We start from the raw sequence: 19,871 nt of genomic DNA on the forward strand, positions 1-19,871 counted from the left end.
TCCCTCTTATTTTTTCCCATCCAGCCATGTTTGGAACTTCATATCATTATTGATATTCATAACATTATTGATAAAAATTCCCTCCCTTGAATATATTAGATACTCTCTTCTTTTTCCCTTTCTTTTTTCCTACCCTTTGGACAGGTGTGTTGATTATCAATATGGTTCCTTCCCTTTGGATATACTTGACCCAGAAATAGATTAAAAACTTACTTCCTTAAGAAGAGACCATTCCCAGTCTTCCTTAATCTTAGTGATTTCTGTTTGAGGTCATTTCCAATGTATCCAGGAAGTCTCTACTCTGTGTATAGGTGACTGCATATTGTCTCCTCCTTTAGATTGTGTGAGAACAGAAGCTGATAAGTTGCTGTTGCTTCCTTTCTTTATATCCACAGTGTTTAGTTATGATGGTGTTTGGCACATACCAAGCATTTAATAAATGCTTGCTGACTTGACTGATTCAACTCTTTTCCTTAGCTTCCAGCCTCCAATTAAAAGCACAAATTAAATATGTTACAGTTTTAGCACAGTTTTTGTCAATTGAAGTAAGTTGTAAGCTTTCTGAAGTTCATTTTTCACATCTACAAATGGGTAGTGCTCTACGTGATTCTTCTTCCTGGCATTCTCTAATTTTTTCCCACCAATACTATCAATTTTACCTCTGGGACCCAAGTAAGCTCCTGACTGGTGAGACTTAACCTGTTTTACTTAGACCTAGCCCTACCATGCCACTTGCTGGCTGTGCTATGTCTTAAAGCTTTCTTTTCCCCTCTTTACATATATGCTGTTTTCTTCTACATATTTGTCCAGTTCTCGAGGTTGAGATATCAGTCTTTCTTGTATTTTAATTTAGGGCAGATATCAGAATGCCTTGCATAAATAAAGTTCACATATGCTTTATCATTCATTTCCACTCATTATATTTAACAGGTGAAGGAATTGAAAGAGAAAACATATTTCTGAGTATTTAATAAAGAAATATATCATTATAAGTTTATTATAAAATCAGGGAAATGGTTTAAAATAAATTTTTGGAAATACTGTCATAATAAACATAGGTAAGGTTTATAATTTAAAGGAATTCTCCTGTGGATCATTTTTTAAATACCAATAATCAATCTCTGGGTACATTATTTTGTGTTATAATAATTTACATTTGTCATTTTAAGGCTCTTAGAGTGTGCTTTCTTTACCACAGCTCCATGAGGTTGTTTATTTTCTTAATTTGTGTGAGGGCAACAACTCTAGAAGTGTGTGTGTGTGTGTGTGTGTGTGTGTGTGTGTGTGTGTGTGTGTGTGTAAATTCCCATTGTCAGTTTTAGAGATAAAACAAAGGAAATTATGTTAGACTTCAGCATTGTATAGGCACATATACATTATATGCATTATATTTACATATAATGTGTGTATGTATATATATATACACACACACACATTTATATTTACATATAAAAAAGGAACTCTGAAATTAAGTATGGAGTTCCTCTATTTATATTTTTTCTTATTTCTGTTTTCATTAGTGATTAGAAAATTTAAAAGGATTTTTATGCTCCTGGTAAGATAGGATAGGTGGTTATCGCTGAGGGGCAGAACAAAAGAATTATATAAGTTATATATATAACACATATATAACTTATGTTATAATTCAAATTTACAGTATAAATTTCTTTCACAAGGATTTAACCCTAGAAAAGTGTTTTGCAGATTTCAGGAAGACACTTTATTTAAGTAAAGAGAAATGAACAATTATTAAGGGAAAATCTGATCTACTGATAAAAGCATTTAGATGTCTCTTAAGATTCTTGGATTTTATACTTGTTTTTGCTAAATAATCTAAGGGTATTATCTTAGGTGAGTCACTATTCTGCCTACATTTTTCTTATCCAAAGTTTACTTCTCTCCCAAAATAATTTGTTAGGATAAATAGTAATTCTTCATACTCATATATCTACTTCTTTTTGGAAATTAAAATCTTTTTATGGATAACATATTTATTCATGCAACCTCTTTTCTCTTAAAGAGAGCTTGATCATTATTCCCTCATTTTTTATATTAATAGGACCTTAGAAGAAATGAATAATTTGCTCCTTGGCATAAAGTTCCATCCAATTCTCCCTATTCAAGAATTTCTTTCACGTAACTATCTTAGTTTATGTTTAAGTGATAATGAATGAACAGTCTCTTTTTGGTCTGTAAGAAAAATCAAGTGATGATCTTGTTATCTTTGAATAAATAGAAATGACCCTTCTATTTATATTTAAGTTTAATGCATATCACCTGAAAATTACAGCTGGTAGTTTACTATATTCTGAATGGTTAACAATACATTAAAGTATTGAAGACAGCACTGTGCAGTGGGAATAGCATTGGATTTAGTCCCAAAGGACCTGGGATTGAATTTTGTTTCTTCTAATTGATGTTGTTCAGTCATTACAGTGTGTCTGACTCTTTGTGACCCCATTTTGAAGTTTTCTTGGCAAAGATGCTGGAGCGGTTTGCCATTTCCTTCTGTTCATTTGACAGATGAGGAAACTGAGGAAAATGAAATTAAGTGACTTTGTCAGATTTGCATATTTAGGGTCTGAGGCTAGATTTGAAGTTCTCATTGCTTTGTATTTGTAGAGCATCGCTAAAACTCCAGCTCTATCCCTCTTCCCCTCAGCAAGCATCTACAAAAATGATACAGGACCTCAACTATGTGCCTATACAATGCTGAAGTCTAACATAATTTCCATTGTTGGCAGCATATCTTTTTTTCATTTTTTAATACACCATTTTCTGAAGTTGTTTTGAAAGCATATGCTCTTCTGTATTTGTTCACGACAACAATCCTCCTCAAATTACTGAGCATTCAGTGATTTAAATTTATATTGTATTTGAAATTGTTTAAAGATCTTTTTTGGTATTTTGTAATTACCTTCTTAACTATTGATACCTTATTGTTAATCTTAGTTTACAAGTAAATGCTAATAGGCTACTCCTTTTTGTCTTTGAGAAAAGTTAAGTAATTTTCCTTCTTTAATTTAAAAAATAAACTGAAAAATTCCGAAGCCTACCTTCACCTAAAAATTTTAACTGGATGCTGAAATACCTTCTCACTCCCACTAGAGGGGGATTCCTTCCAAACTACATTAACAGGAGTTTGAAGAAATGTTGTGGGATAATCTTTAGATGGTATTGCATCTTACTTTAATATTAAACTCAGATTAATATTTAGTTAATAAAATAAGTTGTTATTTTCTTTTGCTTACCACACAACCTAATTTATAAAAACAAAAAATAAAGTATGCAGAAATAGAGTTGTACATATTAAATAAAAACAATCAGTTTATAAGTTCAAAACCCTTAATGCTAGAAGATTCTTTGTATAGCATAATATACTCCCTCATTTTCCAGCTAAAGAAATTGATTATCAAAGTGATCAATTGACTTACCTAGTATTATTATACATCTAATTAGCAATATAGTTGATTCTAGAAACTTGATTTTCTGGCATTAGTCCAATGTTCATTTAAAAATAGCACCATTAGATTAAATACACTATTTTAAAGAGAATATTGCTACTTTTTGAAAATTGCTTTAGAAGCTTGATACTGGTTCTTTGATAGGTTATGTGCGGTAAGGGAGGGTGTTCAATTTTTTTTTTTTTTTTTTTGATAAAGAACAAAAATATTGTAGTGTTAATGGGGACTTCAGAAGCCATCTCCTTCAAACTCCTACTATTTATAGTAATTAAGTTGAGTTCCAGAAAAGCTAAATGATTTAGCCCAAAGTTACATTAATAGTAATAATAATAGTAGTAGTATCATAATCTGCATTTAACGTCAGAGCTCCTGATTCTTTTGCTTGTTCTATTTCTATTACATCATGCTAGGTAATGACTGTTTTTTTCCAAGTATCATATAGAATTAGAATCATAATCCAGGATATTGTGATCACCAAAGTTATCTTCAGTTCCATTTGTAAACTTTTAAAGGTAAAGCTTAAACTTACTTAGATGAATTTTGAATTAGAAAAATTGAATTGAATTGAACTTCAATTTTTTTTATGTTGGTTTATTGATCTGCACATCATGAAGGAAATATGAAACTAGTGTACAATTGCATATTTGAATGTATTTGAGAATGTATTTGAATGTATTTATAAAAAACCTTATCTGCCTCAAGAGAGATGGTAAATATGGTGTACCTATTATGCTCTTGGAACATTTTTTAACACTCTTGGAGCATATGGAACACTATAGAAAAGTATGGTTTATTCATTTGTTTTTTCAGTCACATATTTTTGTGACCCTATTTTGGGTTTTCTTTGCATAGAGACAAGAATTGTTGTCCATTTTATTGTCCATCTCCCTTTAGAGATGAAGAACTGAGGCATATGTGATTATGTCACCAGATTTTTTTTTTAATTTATAAGATGTCTTCCTCATTCCAAGCTCAGTGCTCTATCCATGGTACCATTTAATCATCCATGTAATAGTATATAGATAGCTTATTTCAGAGGCAGCAAAACTTGAGTTCAGCTTTACTAGGATCCAGCTGTGTGAGTCTAGGTAAGGCACTTAATTCTTCAATACTTCTAAGCAAATTTTTAAATTGCCAAGCATTTCAAATTCACAATTTCAATGGGAGTTCGCCAACATATCCTGAAAACCACAATCCCCTCAAAAGTTCTATTCCTTTTTATTCAGTCTACAAATAAGTGTACTATAAGAAATGTCTAATTAGATACCTAATTCTAGTGATACCTTAAATTCCAACATGTCCATAATGGAATCAATCACTTCCCCTTCAGATTATCTCTGTTTCTGTTGGCATTACCACAGTCTTAATTAGCCTGACGCAAAATTTCAGTTATCCTTGACTTTTCCTTTCTTCCAAGTTCTCCGTGAGTTCAACCTTCAAGGTAGCTTTAGAATTACTGTTTTTCTACTCCCAAGTCTAATTGACTTTCATCAGTCATTTCATTAAAATTACAGAATGAACACACACATCATTCCCAATCTTTTTACTGGTTTTGCTCTTTCAAGGAGACCTATTGCATTTCACTTTGGATGAGATCTAATTGTTAGGAAGTTTTTCCTGACATTCATTCTTAAACTCTTTACAGCTTCTATCCATTGCTTCTTATAGCCCCTAGGGCCAAACAGAACAACTCAAATCACATTGAAGATAACTAATGTCCCTTTTCTTCTTCATACTAAACATTTCAAGTTTCTTCAGCCTACTAAGTTTCATTTATGACATGAACTCAGTTCTCCACCTTAGGAGTACTCTCCTGTATACTCTTTAGCGACTTTCTATATATTTACACAGAAATGATCATACTATTCTAGATGAAGTCTGACAAGAACATGGTCTCAACTCTGTATTCCTGGAAATCATATCCCTTTTAATAGTAACTATGGTAGTGTCAATTTTTTGGCTGTCTAATTTTGAATTTGTAGTCCACTAAAACCCAAATTTTTTTTTTTTTTTTTAAAGAATAGTTACTGTCTATCTATGCCTTTATACTTCTGAAATTGTTAGTTTCTTTTTTGTTTTTCCCCATGGAGGTGACTTTACATTTAACACTATTGAAAACCTTTTCATTATCCTTTTCAGTTTTATGCCACCTGCAGATGTGATGATGATGTTATTTTTGTCTTTATAATAAAACATTGGTAAAGAATATCAAATAGCATAGGACTAAACACACAGCTCTAGGGCACTCTACTGAAGATTTCCTACCATATTGGTATGACATGGAACTATTAACTTGGAATCTAGAAACCCAATCAGTACAGAATTGATTTGATTATATTATTGTCTAATTTATATGTCTTCATCCTTTCATTAAGATAGTGAGTTATTTTGTCAAAAGCTTGTTTTACAAGATATCTTGGCCTCCATTATCTGGCTTGCACCTTCCTTTTTCCTCCAAATATTGTTCATTCAAACTTAACTTGAGGTAGAGCCAATAATGGACTTTGTCTCATGCCCTTTCCAATCTTTGCTCATTTGCCTATACCTATTCCTAATTCTGGGGGTTTAGTGAATACCCACTTCGTGATCTGCATTGTGTATGCTCTGAGAATATAACAATCAAAATGAAACTGTTTCTGGCCCCAAATAAGGTACTTACATTCCACTGGGGGAAATGATATTTTGTATACATGGAAGCAGAAACAAAATTTATACAAAGTAAGTATAAGTTATGGGCAGGGGAGATATATGTATCTAAAAACGCTTTTTAGAGAACTCTCTTTAGCTTGATTTTGAAGAAAGGTAGGCTTCTAATAGTTGAGGATAAAAGCAAAATGCATCTCAGGAAGGCTAGACAGTCGGAGTAAAGGCAGGAATGTGAATTTTAAGTACAAGCGAACAACAATAGCAGACCATTTTGACTGGGAATGTACTGTACATAGTGAGAGAATAGTATCCACAAAAGCCTGGAAAAGGAAAAGAGAGACAAATTATTGACTTTAAAAGTCAGAGATGTTTCTATGTTATCTTAGAGGCAAGTGAAAAATGACATGATCTCAGTTCTCCCATCTGAGGGGTAACGCAATTCTCCCATTTAGGAGTACTCTTCTGCATACTCTCTAGTAAAGTGGGACAACTAGTTACAGTAGTCCAGGTAGGAGATGGTAAGGGCTTGAACAAGCATGATGTGGAGTGAATTGGATGGATGGAGAAAGATTATGGAGTTAAATCATTGAGACATAGCAAATTATTGTATACAGATTGTGAGAGAGTAGAAAGAATTGAGAATGATATTTAGGTTTCAAACCTAGGTAATTGGAAAAAAGTTGTTGGAACCTCAACACTCAAAAAAAGTTAGATAGAAGGAAAGTATTCACAATGTGAATTAAAGACAGGAGAAAAAAATGTCAGGACCATGGACTGAGTAAGGGCTAACAACTTGAGAGCTAATGTATTTCTTTGATATCCATCCAAATTAAGAGAACTAGAAGAGTCTCGCTATGTGTGATGGGCCTTCATTGAAGGCTATTCTGGAAAATGTAGATGATAATTTCATGATTAGAACACATGGCTGAAGAGATGAAGGGGAAGGCTTCCACTATAAGTTGTGGTTATGTGAATGGAGAGCAGGGAATAGATTAGAAAGATATGTCAAAGACTTGTCAACTAATTGGCTATGGTGTTTGGAGCCATGAAGGAGAAATCCTTCTGTTCTTTCTAGGTTTAATACCTTAGGGGCCACCTTTTTCCTTAATTGTGCCCTATCTTCCTGTAGAACAAAGTCTTCCCCAACTGCATGTCTGTTTGGCCTTTTTAAAAGCATTTTAACCTCTATTTATATAATTTATTTGTATATATATATATATATCTAATTTTATCTAGTAGTTCCTTAAGGCCTGGGTCCTTGTTGATTTTCTATTTATTGATACTAGTTTGCTGTTTTAAGATTACAGGGTAGATTTTTGAATTGCATGCTATTTACTGTCTACAACAGAAAAGACTTAAATTTTCTAATTGTTCTTTTGTCTAAACTTTTAATCTGTATCTTCAAAGAGTTTATAACTTTGAATGAATCTGGATACCTAATAGGAAGTGTTAGATTCTCTAAATTCAAACATTTTCATAATTGAAATAGTTATTATTTATTAAGTTCATAGTATCAAAGGAGTTTCTAGACTTAAATAAATTAGCTTTGGGAATTAAAATGTAAACAAATAGAATTCATTATTTTGCTTTACTCTGTTCATTGATTCAACAATTTAATGTTTAACTAGATACATCTTTAGTATATGGTGGTGAATCATTTTCATTTTACCTAATGTTTCTTCTTCCTCTGATCATTACTTAAATCAAATTCTCTTTGAGCATTTTGTACTGTTAAGTACTAGTTATCAGGTAACTGTTTGTCTCATAGCTTTCAGAAAAGCACCTGCAAAATAAAAAACACTCATAGACACACAGATATACACCAAAGCAGTCTGTAATTGATTTGTTTCTATATGTTGTTTTTAATCAATCTTACTTTCCAACTGGATTCAGTTCTTAATGGAACTTTTTACTTTCATTCCTTAAAAAGAGAAATCTAGTTTTGTTTAATGGCATATGCATAGGGATATTTTAACATGACATATGAATGGTCAAAAACTCTCAGCTATCTTATTTATCTTCACATGCTGATTTATCTATTTATTCATTCATTCATTCATTTATTTTTAATGCAACTGCAAATGACTGTTTGTTTGTTTGTAACTGATGTTGAAACGTACTCCAGAACAAATTTTGCCATGCAGACCCTTGAAGCATTTCAGTTGATTAAACATTATTTTATTCTTATGAACACTAGTTCTCTTTAGATTTTAAAAAAGAAGAATCTTATCCACTAAGCAAGAAGATTATGGTGCACAGGAATAGGTATTATTCCTCCCAGTTCTGTCGATTAATGAGTTTTATCTTAATTCACCAGATGACCCATAAGCAATTTCAGTTACACTGTTCAAATTAGTTGTTTGTGACTTCTTACCGACCAGCTTTTGTTCTGGCTTTGCCTTTCTAGTCTGTCTCCAAGTCTTGCTCTGCAGCATTCCAGAGTTTCAGGACAGTGTACTTTGTTCAGGATAGGACAAGAAACTACTGGTTAGCTTTCAGATGTGATGAAACTTTTTCTTGGAGTAAAAATACCACTTATAAGACTTATATTCCATATATTGTGAAGGCAAAAGAACATATTCAGTACATTTGCGATTTGAATGAGAGATAGCAAATATTCAAATGGCACTGATCCTTCTTGACAGTTTTAGTAGTAGAAAAATCACTTTGATTTTCTCCATTCTTACAGGAAGCTAATATCAATGATTCAGATCTGTTAGTTTAGCTTCTTATTCCTTTGGCAGAAGTTTACTCTGTTATAGCTAAAGCAAGGGGCTGTGGAATCCTGGTCTAAATCCACAAGTGTCTTTATATTAAGTCTCTGGAAAAGACTGAATGACACAAAAATTTACTCCTGGATGTCCAATTTTGATCAGGTCCTTTTCCTATTGCAAGCTTACAAGTTGTATCAGAACTCTTAGTGCCAGACTGAGTCTGTGTTCTGAGTTCTGTGCTTAGTTAGGCTCAGAGAAGATTTTTGTTAGTTCCTAAATGATTTTTCTCCTTATAATTGCAGGTTGAAGTCTTGGCCTCGGAGGATGCTGCCTTTGGACTCAAGGTGTGTAGTTTGTTGTAGTTTGTTATATAGGTCTCATTAGTTTAGCCAGTTAGATTTGATGACCTTGAAACAAAGGAATTTCTCATTTAGGTTCTATTACTTAGATCTTTAGAATTCTTTCTCCTCCTCTTTCCCCCCCCATCCACCCCCCCACCCCCGCCTTTTGAATTGAATTCAGGGTGAGTAGACCTAATGTTTTCTTTCTTTGGTTTTCCTATTAAGGGGGCAGGGACTGTCCAGGTGTTGGAAAGATTACAATAATAGATTGCATTTATATAGTATTTTAACATTTGCAAAAGGCTTAACATATATCATCTCATTTGATTCTCTCATTGGTTCATAAATCCATTTTATTTGTGATAATTAGGGGAAGAAAAAAAGAGGTCACTGATAAATGACATTTAAATTTTAGTTGCCTCAAGTGGTAGTGATTAAGTGGCAATCTATAGTTTTCCATTTCATCCTCATTTTCAATAATTATTTACACAAATTGAGGACAAACAATCAACAATATAACATTATATGATGTTTTAGCATATGAAAGATATTTTATTTTTCAGGAACTGGTTCAGTTGTACAAGTTTATTGATCTTACCCAAACATCAATAGTGAAATGATATAAAAAATGTAAATGGAAATTTAAAAAGAAATGTAAATGTAAAGGATGTAAAAGAATTCTTTGTTGTCATAATTTCTTAAGTACCAAGTGGTGTGGTTATTAGACTTTATTCTTTAAAATAGGGTCATTTTCTGTTTGCAAAATGAAATGTTGGGGTACATAGAGGCACTAATTAATCCCTGCTTTTGAGACCAAAAAGTTGAGAATTATATAATGCTAATAACTGATTGGAAAATGCAAAATTCAAGTCTCTTATTCAGGCAATTACCAAATATCTAGATATAGCTATGAAACGATGGCAGCCTAATACTTGCTTTTAATCATTTTTCTTACTTTTTAACTTAAGTGTTTATCATGTAGACCAAGCCGACATATTGTACTTTTATTTTAAATGATCTGCTACAGTAATATGACCAAAAGGCTGGTATTCTGGGGTTAATAATAACTCTTTGGAGCTTATGAATATTATAAACAGTATTAAACCAAGGGAAAAACAAGCTAAATTAATACCTGATAAGAATCTAAATATTTGATAGAATAACTTAAGGTTATGCTCTTAATATATGATTTTTGTGTTAAGGTATCTGACAAAATGATTTAAAATAAATTATTTAAAATGGAGCTACTCCAGTATTGAAATATTTCACATATGGTAGTCTACCATTTTTTTCCATTTTTTTATTTAATGCCCAGCATGCATACAGAATATTCATTGAATATTTAATAAACCTAGAGGGTCAGCTCTTGTGAACTCATTTCCATAATCCTTCAGACTAGCTGGGTAAACAGAAGTATTACTGTAGCCAATAGCTCTCACAATCTGATCCATCACAAAAAGGACTGTTCTTTTGTTTTTTAACTAAACTTCTAAGTTATCTGAATAGTCTTTTATTTTATTTTATTTTATTTTTTTTTTTTATTTTAATTTTTTTACAACATTATCCCTTGCACTCGCTTCTGTTCCGATTTTTCCCCTCCCTCCCTCCACCCCCTCCCCTAGATGGCAAGCAGTCCTTTATATGTTGGATATGTTGCAGTATATCCTAGATACAATATATGTTTGTAGAACCAAACAGTTCTTTTGTTGCATAAGGAGAATTGGATTCAGAAAATAAAAATAACCCGGGAAGAAAAACAAAAATGCAAATAGTTCACATTTGTTTCCCAGTGTTCTTTCTTTGGGTGTAGCTGCTTCTGTCCATCATTTATCAATTGAAACTCAGTTAGGTCTCTTTGTCAAAGAAATCCACTTCCATCAGAATGCATCCTCATACAATATCGTTGTCGAAGTGTATAACGATCTCCTGGTTCTGCTCATTTCACTCAGCATCAGTTCATGTAAGTCTCTCCAAGCCTCTCTGTATTCATCCTGCTGGTCATTTCTTACAGAACAATAATATTCCATAACATTCATATACCACAATTTATTCAGCCATTCTCCAATTGATGGGCATCCATTCAATTTCCAGTTTGTAGCCACTACAAACAGGGCTACCACAAACATTTTGGCACATACAGGCCCCTTTCCCTTCTTTAGTATTTCTTTGGGATATAAGCCCAGAAGTAACACTGCTGGATCAAAGGGTATGCACAGTTTGATAACGTTTTGGGCATAATTCCAGATTGCTCTCCAGAATGGTTGGATTCGTTCACAACTCCACCAACAATGCATCAGTGTCCCAGTTTTCCCGCATATCTGAATAGTCTTAAAATTCAACCTAATATAATTTGTATTCTCTTTATAATAATAAATAAATTTGGGAGTGAAAGAATTAAATTAGATAAATCGAATGTCTTTAGAGTGTGTGTGTGTGTGTGTGTGTGTGTGTGTGTGTATGTGTAACCCAGTGTTCCTATTTTTTGTGTGTTACAGAAAACTTTACACAAAGACTTGAAAGTTGCTTTGACAAATTTATGTACTGAAACTTTTTATTTTTTTAAGGTTTTCCTTTCCATTTGGATATTAACTACCTACTCAATCTTTCTTTGTTTATAAAGTTTCTAAATTTATTTGGAAAAAGGACTCATTGTCTGACTTGGTGATGAGCTTAATAATATCATATTGACATAAAAGTGAACGCTTATCTCTCTATCTCTATGCACCCTTCTCAGATTTTTAAAGAAATGAATTCAGGGTGAGCTTTTTGGTTTTTTGTTTTATTTTCTTGTGTTTGTCAGCTCTTCTCCTTCTATTACTACCTTCTCTTCATCTTCTCAATACACAAAGACAGACTTCTTGAAAGCTTAACATTATAGACATAAAGGAATTTTTGTAGAGGTTAATTTGTTATTGCTCATTTACAGATGAGGATGGTAAAATTAACGTGGCTTAAATTCAGAGAATTTTGTTACTTTTCAATGATAGGATCTCCTATTGAATTCATCACTTCTTCCCCATCCTTACCCTATCCGAGTCACTGGTGATTCCTAATATAAAGTAGTGTAAATACTATTTCAGAGTTTACTGGTACATGCATGTTTACAGAACTCCATTCCTGAGAGTACACAGGCAGACCTCAACTTATAATAATTCTCCCTTGGAAAATTCCAGAAATTATGCTCCTTTTCATATGATAGGCAAACTGAAATATATTTTGCTCAATTTCTAAAGCCTTTGGATTTCTTTCAGCGTTGATTTGACTCTTTATCGTCTAAGTTTTGAGGATTTTCAGGTTCAAGAGAGAGGGGAAATGATGACACAGAGAAAAGAGAATTAGAAAAAGTAGTAGAAAATGGCATTTTTAAGGTAACTTCCAGGTTTTGAAAAATTAATATGTATATTCCTTTGATTAAAATAACAATATTGATTTCATGTGATTGGACTCTTAAAGTAATTCTAAAAAAGATAATTCCCCTAAAACATTTTTAATAAAGTGGTTGCTTTGATAAATAATACTTCTGTGGTATATAGGGACTCTTATTCTCTTTTCATAAATGTGAGTCCTTAAAAATGAATAATGAAATGAAAAAGCAGTGTGTAAATGAGTGTTATACTCACCTAGCATAATGGATCAAGTAACATTGTGGCTGAAATAGAAATACTTTAGATTTTGTGCTTGTGTGCCTTTTTTGGTCATCCTTCAAGACAAAGTCCTGAGATTACTTGACACACTGAAAAACAATAGTAAGGAATCAAAGGATTAAAAAAAAAAAAAAATCAGTGCAAGTCAGTTCATGCATTTCAAAAACAAATAATCTTTGCATACCAGAATTGTAGAAAGATGAATTGCTTCTTCTGATGAGACAGCAGCTGAAGAAATTAGAAAAACATTATATGTAGAAAGACCAACAACTTGATTTCTTTGATTAGATTAGATTTGATTAGATTCTTTTAGATTAATTTGTAACACTTTTACTATACAAGACTTGATCCCCTATCACTACCAAAAACACCTAAATGAAATAAAGTTCATTTTCTTAACAAGAATTTTTTTATTTTAATTTTTCAATATTTTTAATAATAGCCTTTTATCTTCAAAATACATGGAAAGACAGCTTTCAACACTCACTCCTGCAAACCATGTGCTCCAAATTTTTCTTCTTGCCTTCTCCCACTTCCTCCCCTAGGCAGCAAGTAATCCAATATGTATTAAATATGTACAATTCTTTTACACATATTTCCACATTTATCTTGCAAAAAAAATGTATCAAAAAGTTTTTTTTTTTTTAAAAAGTCCTCTCTCTCTGGATGCAGATGACTCTCTTCATCACAAGTCTATTGTAATTGGTCTGAATCATCTTGCTGGTGAAAAGAGCCAATTTCATCACAGCTGATCACCACATAATCTTGTTTGTGTACAATGTTTTCTTGGTTCTACTCACATCACTTAGCATCAGTTCATGTAAGTCTCTCCAGCCCTCTCTGAAATCATCCTGCTTATTGTTTCTTACAGAACAATAATATTCCATAGCATTCATATACCATAACTTATTTAGCCATTCTCTAGCTGATGGACATCCACTGTTTCCAGTTCCTTAACAACTTGATTTCTAATGCCTCTATCTTTCCATAGGAAAAATGATGAGAATAAAAACAAAAAAGATGAACAGAAGAAGTATTCCTAGACCCAATTTTTAAGGCATCATCATCAGGTGCCTCTCCTGATTTTTCTTACTTAGCTTATTAAAACCAGCTTGGAGAAATTTTAATAATTTCTTTGTCCATTATGGTTTGATTTTTGCCATATTTTGTACAATCTTAGATGATTGGTTGTTGTATATCATTAAGAAGAAAAATAGTGTGAATCAATCTCAGTCTTTTCCTACATGAGAGCTCCTTTTTAAATGTTATATTAAAAGATTCACAGACATCTCCCATCACCTCTACTTCTACCTACTATGATTGTAGTAAAGGTATAGTAGTAGATTATTTAATAATGGTAAAACAATGACAAAAGACTACCATTAAATTAAATAATAAAAGTTATATCAATTTGTAATTTATTATCATTAATTATAATAGTATTCATATAACACTTTAATCTTTGCAAAACACTTTATAAACATCATATCATTTTATCCTTACAAAAGCCTTTGGAGGTAGTTGCTATTATTATCTGCATTTCACCAATAAGGAAACAGAGACAGATATTAAATGAGTTTCCCAGAGTCACATAAGTAGTAAGTTCTGACACTGAATTGCCAAATCTAAATCCAGAATGCTATCCTCTGTGCAATACCTAAGTAATTTATTTATTATTACAGCATTATTGTATTTGTAGAGGATATGTTTGCTTTTTTTTTTTTTTTAATTGAGTCCTGCTTCATGTTTTGGTAGAACTAAATAAAAATGTCAGGCTTCACACCTTGAAATAAAATTGGGAATCCAATAGTTTGGTGGAAGTAAAGCTGGACTAAAAATCAGGTGACTTTGTGGTCTTGTCTTGCTTCTTTTAGTTTACTAAGTTTTTTTTTTCCCTTGAAGAATTATTTTAATATTTTTGACTTTGGGAGTTATCTCCAAAAATGAGCAAATTTTCTCTTTGGATTTTGAAATTTAATGTTTTTATGATGGTTAGTGGAACAGAAGTTTATGTAATTTTCTTGTTTGTGGTCAGACTCCTAAATGGTAGGTATCATAATCTGCATCTTATTCTGTTCTATGGGAAAAATCAGTTAAGGTTTATAAGAATTTGACTTCAAGCAGCTCTTCCAGGAACATAAATCTTATGTATGAAGACTGTTGCTAATATATTAAATCTATTAATCTATAATATTAAATCTATAATATTAAAATTATTAAACTATTATATCTATAATATCTATTTGACTTCCATTATTTTTCTATTGCAGAGTTCTGCTTATAATTATTTTAGCATATATGGACCAACTGTGTTATTCATGGCTTCCTTGGGGTATAATCTCAATAAGTGAATTTGCATCAAAGTGTATGGACATTTTGGTCATTTACTAATGCATAATTTCAAATTGCTTTCCAAAATGTTTATATCATTTCAAAGCTCCATTGAAATTTTAGTTACTTATATTTCTACAAGCTTTCCAACTTTGACCATTGTCATTTTGGGTCATTTTTGCCATTTTTCAGTTTAAAGGTAAATTCTCAGGATTGTTTTAATTGGTATTTTGCTTAGTATTTGTGATTAGATACATGGTGAATGCTTAGCAATTGGCTTTTTGAAATCTATTCATATTCTCTTATCACTTATCACTTAACACAAAAACTTTTATAGTTTTGTAGTCTATGTCTGTTGTTTTTTCTGTTTCTTTTTTCTTCTTTTGCCTTTTTATGTTTTTTCACATTTTATGATGCAGCTATATTCCATTGCTTACATGTCCCACATTTATTTAGACATGTCTTAATTGATGGGCATTTACTTTGTTTCCAGTTCTTCATCACCATGAAAAATGGTTCCATTAGTATTTTCATGTGTGTTCCTTTTTCATACTCCTTGTGGCCAATTATCTTATCACTTTGACTTATACATATTCATATGAAACTAAACCCTTATAAGGGAAATTTGATGCAAATAATTTTCCCCCCATTCTATTACTTCCTGTATCTTAGATGTATTGATTTTGTTCACACAGAAGCTTTTTAGTTTTATGTAGCCAATTATCTGTTTTATCTTTTTAAAATTGCCTCTCTCTTTTGCTTGATTAAGAATATCTATAGCTTGGAGTTTTATATAATCTGCTTCTTTTCTCATTTTTTATTATATGATTTTTAATATTAAGTTTAGATCTGATATCCAGTGATAATGTCTTGTTGGGGTATGGTGTTAAGATGTTAGTCAAAGACAAATTTCTGCCATAATGCTTTCTAGTTTTCTCAGCAGTTTTTTATAATAAGTTTTTTCCTTAAATTCACTACCTTTTATGGCTTTATGTCATATTTCTTTTATTTTATAACATTGCTTTCTAATACTGTTTATCTGCTGTAAACAATTTCTATACATCCTATATTACCTTCCCATGCTGTTATTTTGGGACAGAGCTACTTGCATCTTTTATTCTTCTTATGCCTTTAGCAGTATGTTAGCGCTTTAAATTCTTATTAAAATACATGTTTGTTGAATTACAATATTAATTTTTAACTCTTTCACATTTAAGTTTTGGGATTAATTAAGCAAAATATTGTGAATTGATCTTTATGAATTGGCATAATCTATTTTAAACATTATTAATATTGTACTTAAAATCAAAATTAAGATATTAAAATAAACACATCTTGTTTAAAAATTTAAAAAACTATAGTTAACTTCATTATGTAGTCAAAGGTCATTTTTTAAAAAAAACCCACAAATTTTATCTATAGCTTTTGTTTTTAACCTTCTGTTCTTTTCAGAACAACTAATTTACGAGTCAGATGATTGTGGCTTTATTTGTATGTCAGTACTTAAGGAAAGGAGGAAGGAAAATATATTTTAAAATCTACTTTTCACAGCTTTTCTTGATCATTATTAATGTTGTTCATGCATTTTGTTATTCTTTTTGTTCTTTTATAGTTTGTAGTCTATGTCTGTTGTTTTTCTGTTTCTTTTTTCTTCTTTTGCCTTTTTATGTTTTTTCACATTTTATGATGCAGCTATATTCCATTGCTTACATGTCCCACATTTTTTAGACATGTCCTAATTGATGGGCATTTACTTTGTTTCCAGTTCTTCATCACCATGAAAAATGGTTCCATTAGTATTTTCATGTGTGTTCCTTTTTCATACTCCTTATGACCAATGCCCAATGAGTGGTATTTCCAAAGTCAAACATTTGGAATTTTATCCATTTTATTAAAATAATTTCATATTGTTTTCCAGAATGATTAAACCCATACTTTCTACTTAAATCAGCTGCTGTCTCATTAGTACTAATGCCCTTCAATCTTTTCTGTCTTCTTTTACTTTTTCTCCATTCATATCCTTTTGTTCAGTGACATTGGCCTCTAGAAAAAAGACATTCCATATCAGTTTGATGCATTTTCTTTTCTCTATACCTAGAATGTTCTTCCTCTTCTTCTTTACCTATTGGCTTCTCTGAAATCCCAGCTAAAATCCTCCATTGTACAGGAAAATTCCGGTCTGTTGCATTTCTAGTATCTTCTCTTTTTATTCTTTATTTCATATTTCATGTTTTACATACCATCAAGTCACATAGATATATTTGACTTGTTAATATATATTTGTTGTTTACATGTTGTCTAGACCATTATATTGTGAGTTCTTATGTGACAAGTTCTATTTTTTGCCATTTTGTGTATCCCCTGTCCTTGGCAGCAGAACTTGGCACATAATCAGTGCTTAGTGAAGTTTATTGACATACTAATTTTATATTAAGATGTTATTTAAAAGAAAGAAAAGACCTGCCTTTGCTTTTATGCCACTCAGATGTGCTTTAATTTTAGAATTCTTGATAATTAAAAATGGGAAATACATGGGTTTACTTATAATCATTACATTTTGAATATAAATCTTTTATGAGTAAAAAAGTTTTATAAGAGAATAATTGTCATTCATTGATGATTTTTATAAATAAATCATAATGGAAATCCTTTAGTCTCATAAGAATTCTTTGAACTGGTCTTTCAGCGGCTGTGCCTACTAAATTGAGTCTTAGGAATTAATGTGTATATAGATATAAGGGTTATTGTTATAATTTATCACATTTTGTTTAACATATTAACTTTTCTCTAATTCTGCCTTTAAAAGTTAGATCTTCAAAATTTAGGAAAGTGTAGTATCACAGCCCCACTATTCTAATTTTTATCTTCCAAGCCTTTGTGTTGCATTAGACAGAAAGTTGTCCTCAACAGAAAGATCTGGAATCCAATGAAACTTCTCATATATATTGGCACTGTGATTACTGGCAAGTCCCTTAATCTCTGTATCCTAGTCAACTCATTTAAGACTTGTACTCATATAAGTTGTCTCCTTATCTTGAACTTGCCTTTGTCAGTGAAGTCACACTATGTCCCTATCCTACTTTAATTGTCTTAAAACCTTCCTCTGTAGGCTAAATTTTATAGGAAGTAGAGACAATGATCCTTTTATAAAGAAGAAAACCAATTATTCTGTACTTAGCAAAGGCCATGGCCAAAGAGATAATAGTGAATGGTGGAGTAGGACCAGAAGTCCATACATCTCAGTTATCTTCTAAAATTCTAAGGGATTCTAAGTAAGTTATAGGTTTTTCTTGAGTTTTTATATTTCATATTCTATCTTTTCATTCTATTTCTCTTTGGCAAGCAATTTCCACTCCTGTTTTACTCATTTTAGGAGCTTCTGAGTGCTACCCAGAACTTTGTACTACATCTTGTAGCTTCTAGTACCTTTTCATAACTCTTAAAATCTAATATAAAAGTGCTGATAGGTACCACTTTACAGAGTAAAATAGGTTCAGCCTTTAGATCACATTCCTAGACGGTGATCATATAAAAAAAATCAACAATCATACTTGATGTAACCTGAAAAGGCTGAGCTTCAACAGTTCTAAGATTATGAGTTGGGGGGTGGGGGGAAGAGAATCTTACCTTGTTTGCTTGAGAGTGTGTGTGGGGAAACTTTTGAAGGAATTTGGAAATTAACAGAGAATTCCTTTTCATTAGCCACATGGAATAATTTTCTTTTGTGTGTGTGTTTTCTTTTAATAGCATCATTGGTTGTAGATTTAAGTTCAAAAGAGATCAGACAACTTGAATTATTTATTTAAAGCTAGGCATTAAGATGCAGATATGGTAGAATTTGTAATTTTGGATTTCCTGGAGAATAACTTAAATATGCTTCGAATCTATCATTTCTATCAGATGCTTTCCTTTGATTTATAAAATGTCATTGATTAGATGTCCTTGAAAAGAATAAAGATAAACTGATCTATTTACTGTCCTTTTTTTCTCATTGACTTTTCTATTGTTAATCTGATCATTAATGTTTTTAACATTTTGCGTTGAAAGAGTTAAATTGAAAATATTTACTTGCTAAGATTATCAGTTACAGAGGAAGTGGCCTTATCTTACCATAACTTAAATATTTTTGTCAGTGGCACTTTTTTGGATATACATTAGGAGAGATACAACTTTAATTTTGTTTTATTCTTTTGTTTTTATACCACATTTTCAAATATACTCCTCATTCTGCCATTTACCTATATATTTCTATAGCAGAGATATAAAAAAGAAAAAGAAAAACCAGTTCAGTAAAACTAACCAACAGAGAGATCCCTTTAAAGAAGTGAGATGCTTATAGTCCTCCAGTGGGATCATTTCATGAATAACTAAAATGCCCTGGTTTTTTAATCCCGTTTTTGTGCCTTATCATAAACTGTCTTGTAATGTAATTAGTTTAATCATTCCTTCTATGTTGCTTTTCTTGAAATGGAATTGGGATTTCAATTTGATTTATGAAATAAATGGCAATGGAATTTAGCATTTGCAGGTATGTCAAATAAAAGAATCTTTGTAAGACATTTTTTTTTTTTTTAAGGGTGAAAATAATCAGAAGACGACTTAAGATAGTCAAATTGTCTTTGATTTCACATTTAGTGTTTTAAGGAATACTCTTCCAAATCTGTCTAATCTACTTTTTCCAAACAAACTCCAAATAAATGATAGTTTTCTTTTTATATATAACTGACAAAC

At 31.5% G+C, this 19,871-nt stretch overlaps 1 protein-coding gene across 2 annotated transcripts in view; it reads left to right on the forward strand.

The window, feature by feature from the left end:
- The window catches only part of ARID1B (AT-rich interaction domain 1B), a 535,516-nt gene that overhangs the window by 321,902 nt on the left and 193,743 nt on the right, over positions 1–19,871 (forward strand). Inside the window, exon 5 of one of the 2 annotated variants that reach the window (XM_051997995.1) lies at positions 9,127–9,168. The exons of the other annotated variant lie outside the window; for it this stretch is intronic. Within the exon in view, the coding sequence (XP_051853955.1) occupies positions 9,127–9,168 (42 nt within the window). The remainder of the gene's footprint in view (positions 1–9,126; positions 9,169–19,871) is intronic. 2 annotated transcript variants of the gene reach the window in all.

Source organism: Antechinus flavipes, chromosome 4, assembly GCF_016432865.1.
Source record: "Antechinus flavipes isolate AdamAnt ecotype Samford, QLD, Australia chromosome 4, AdamAnt_v2, whole genome shotgun sequence".
Lineage (NCBI taxonomy): Eukaryota > Metazoa > Chordata > Mammalia > Dasyuromorphia > Dasyuridae > Antechinus > Antechinus flavipes.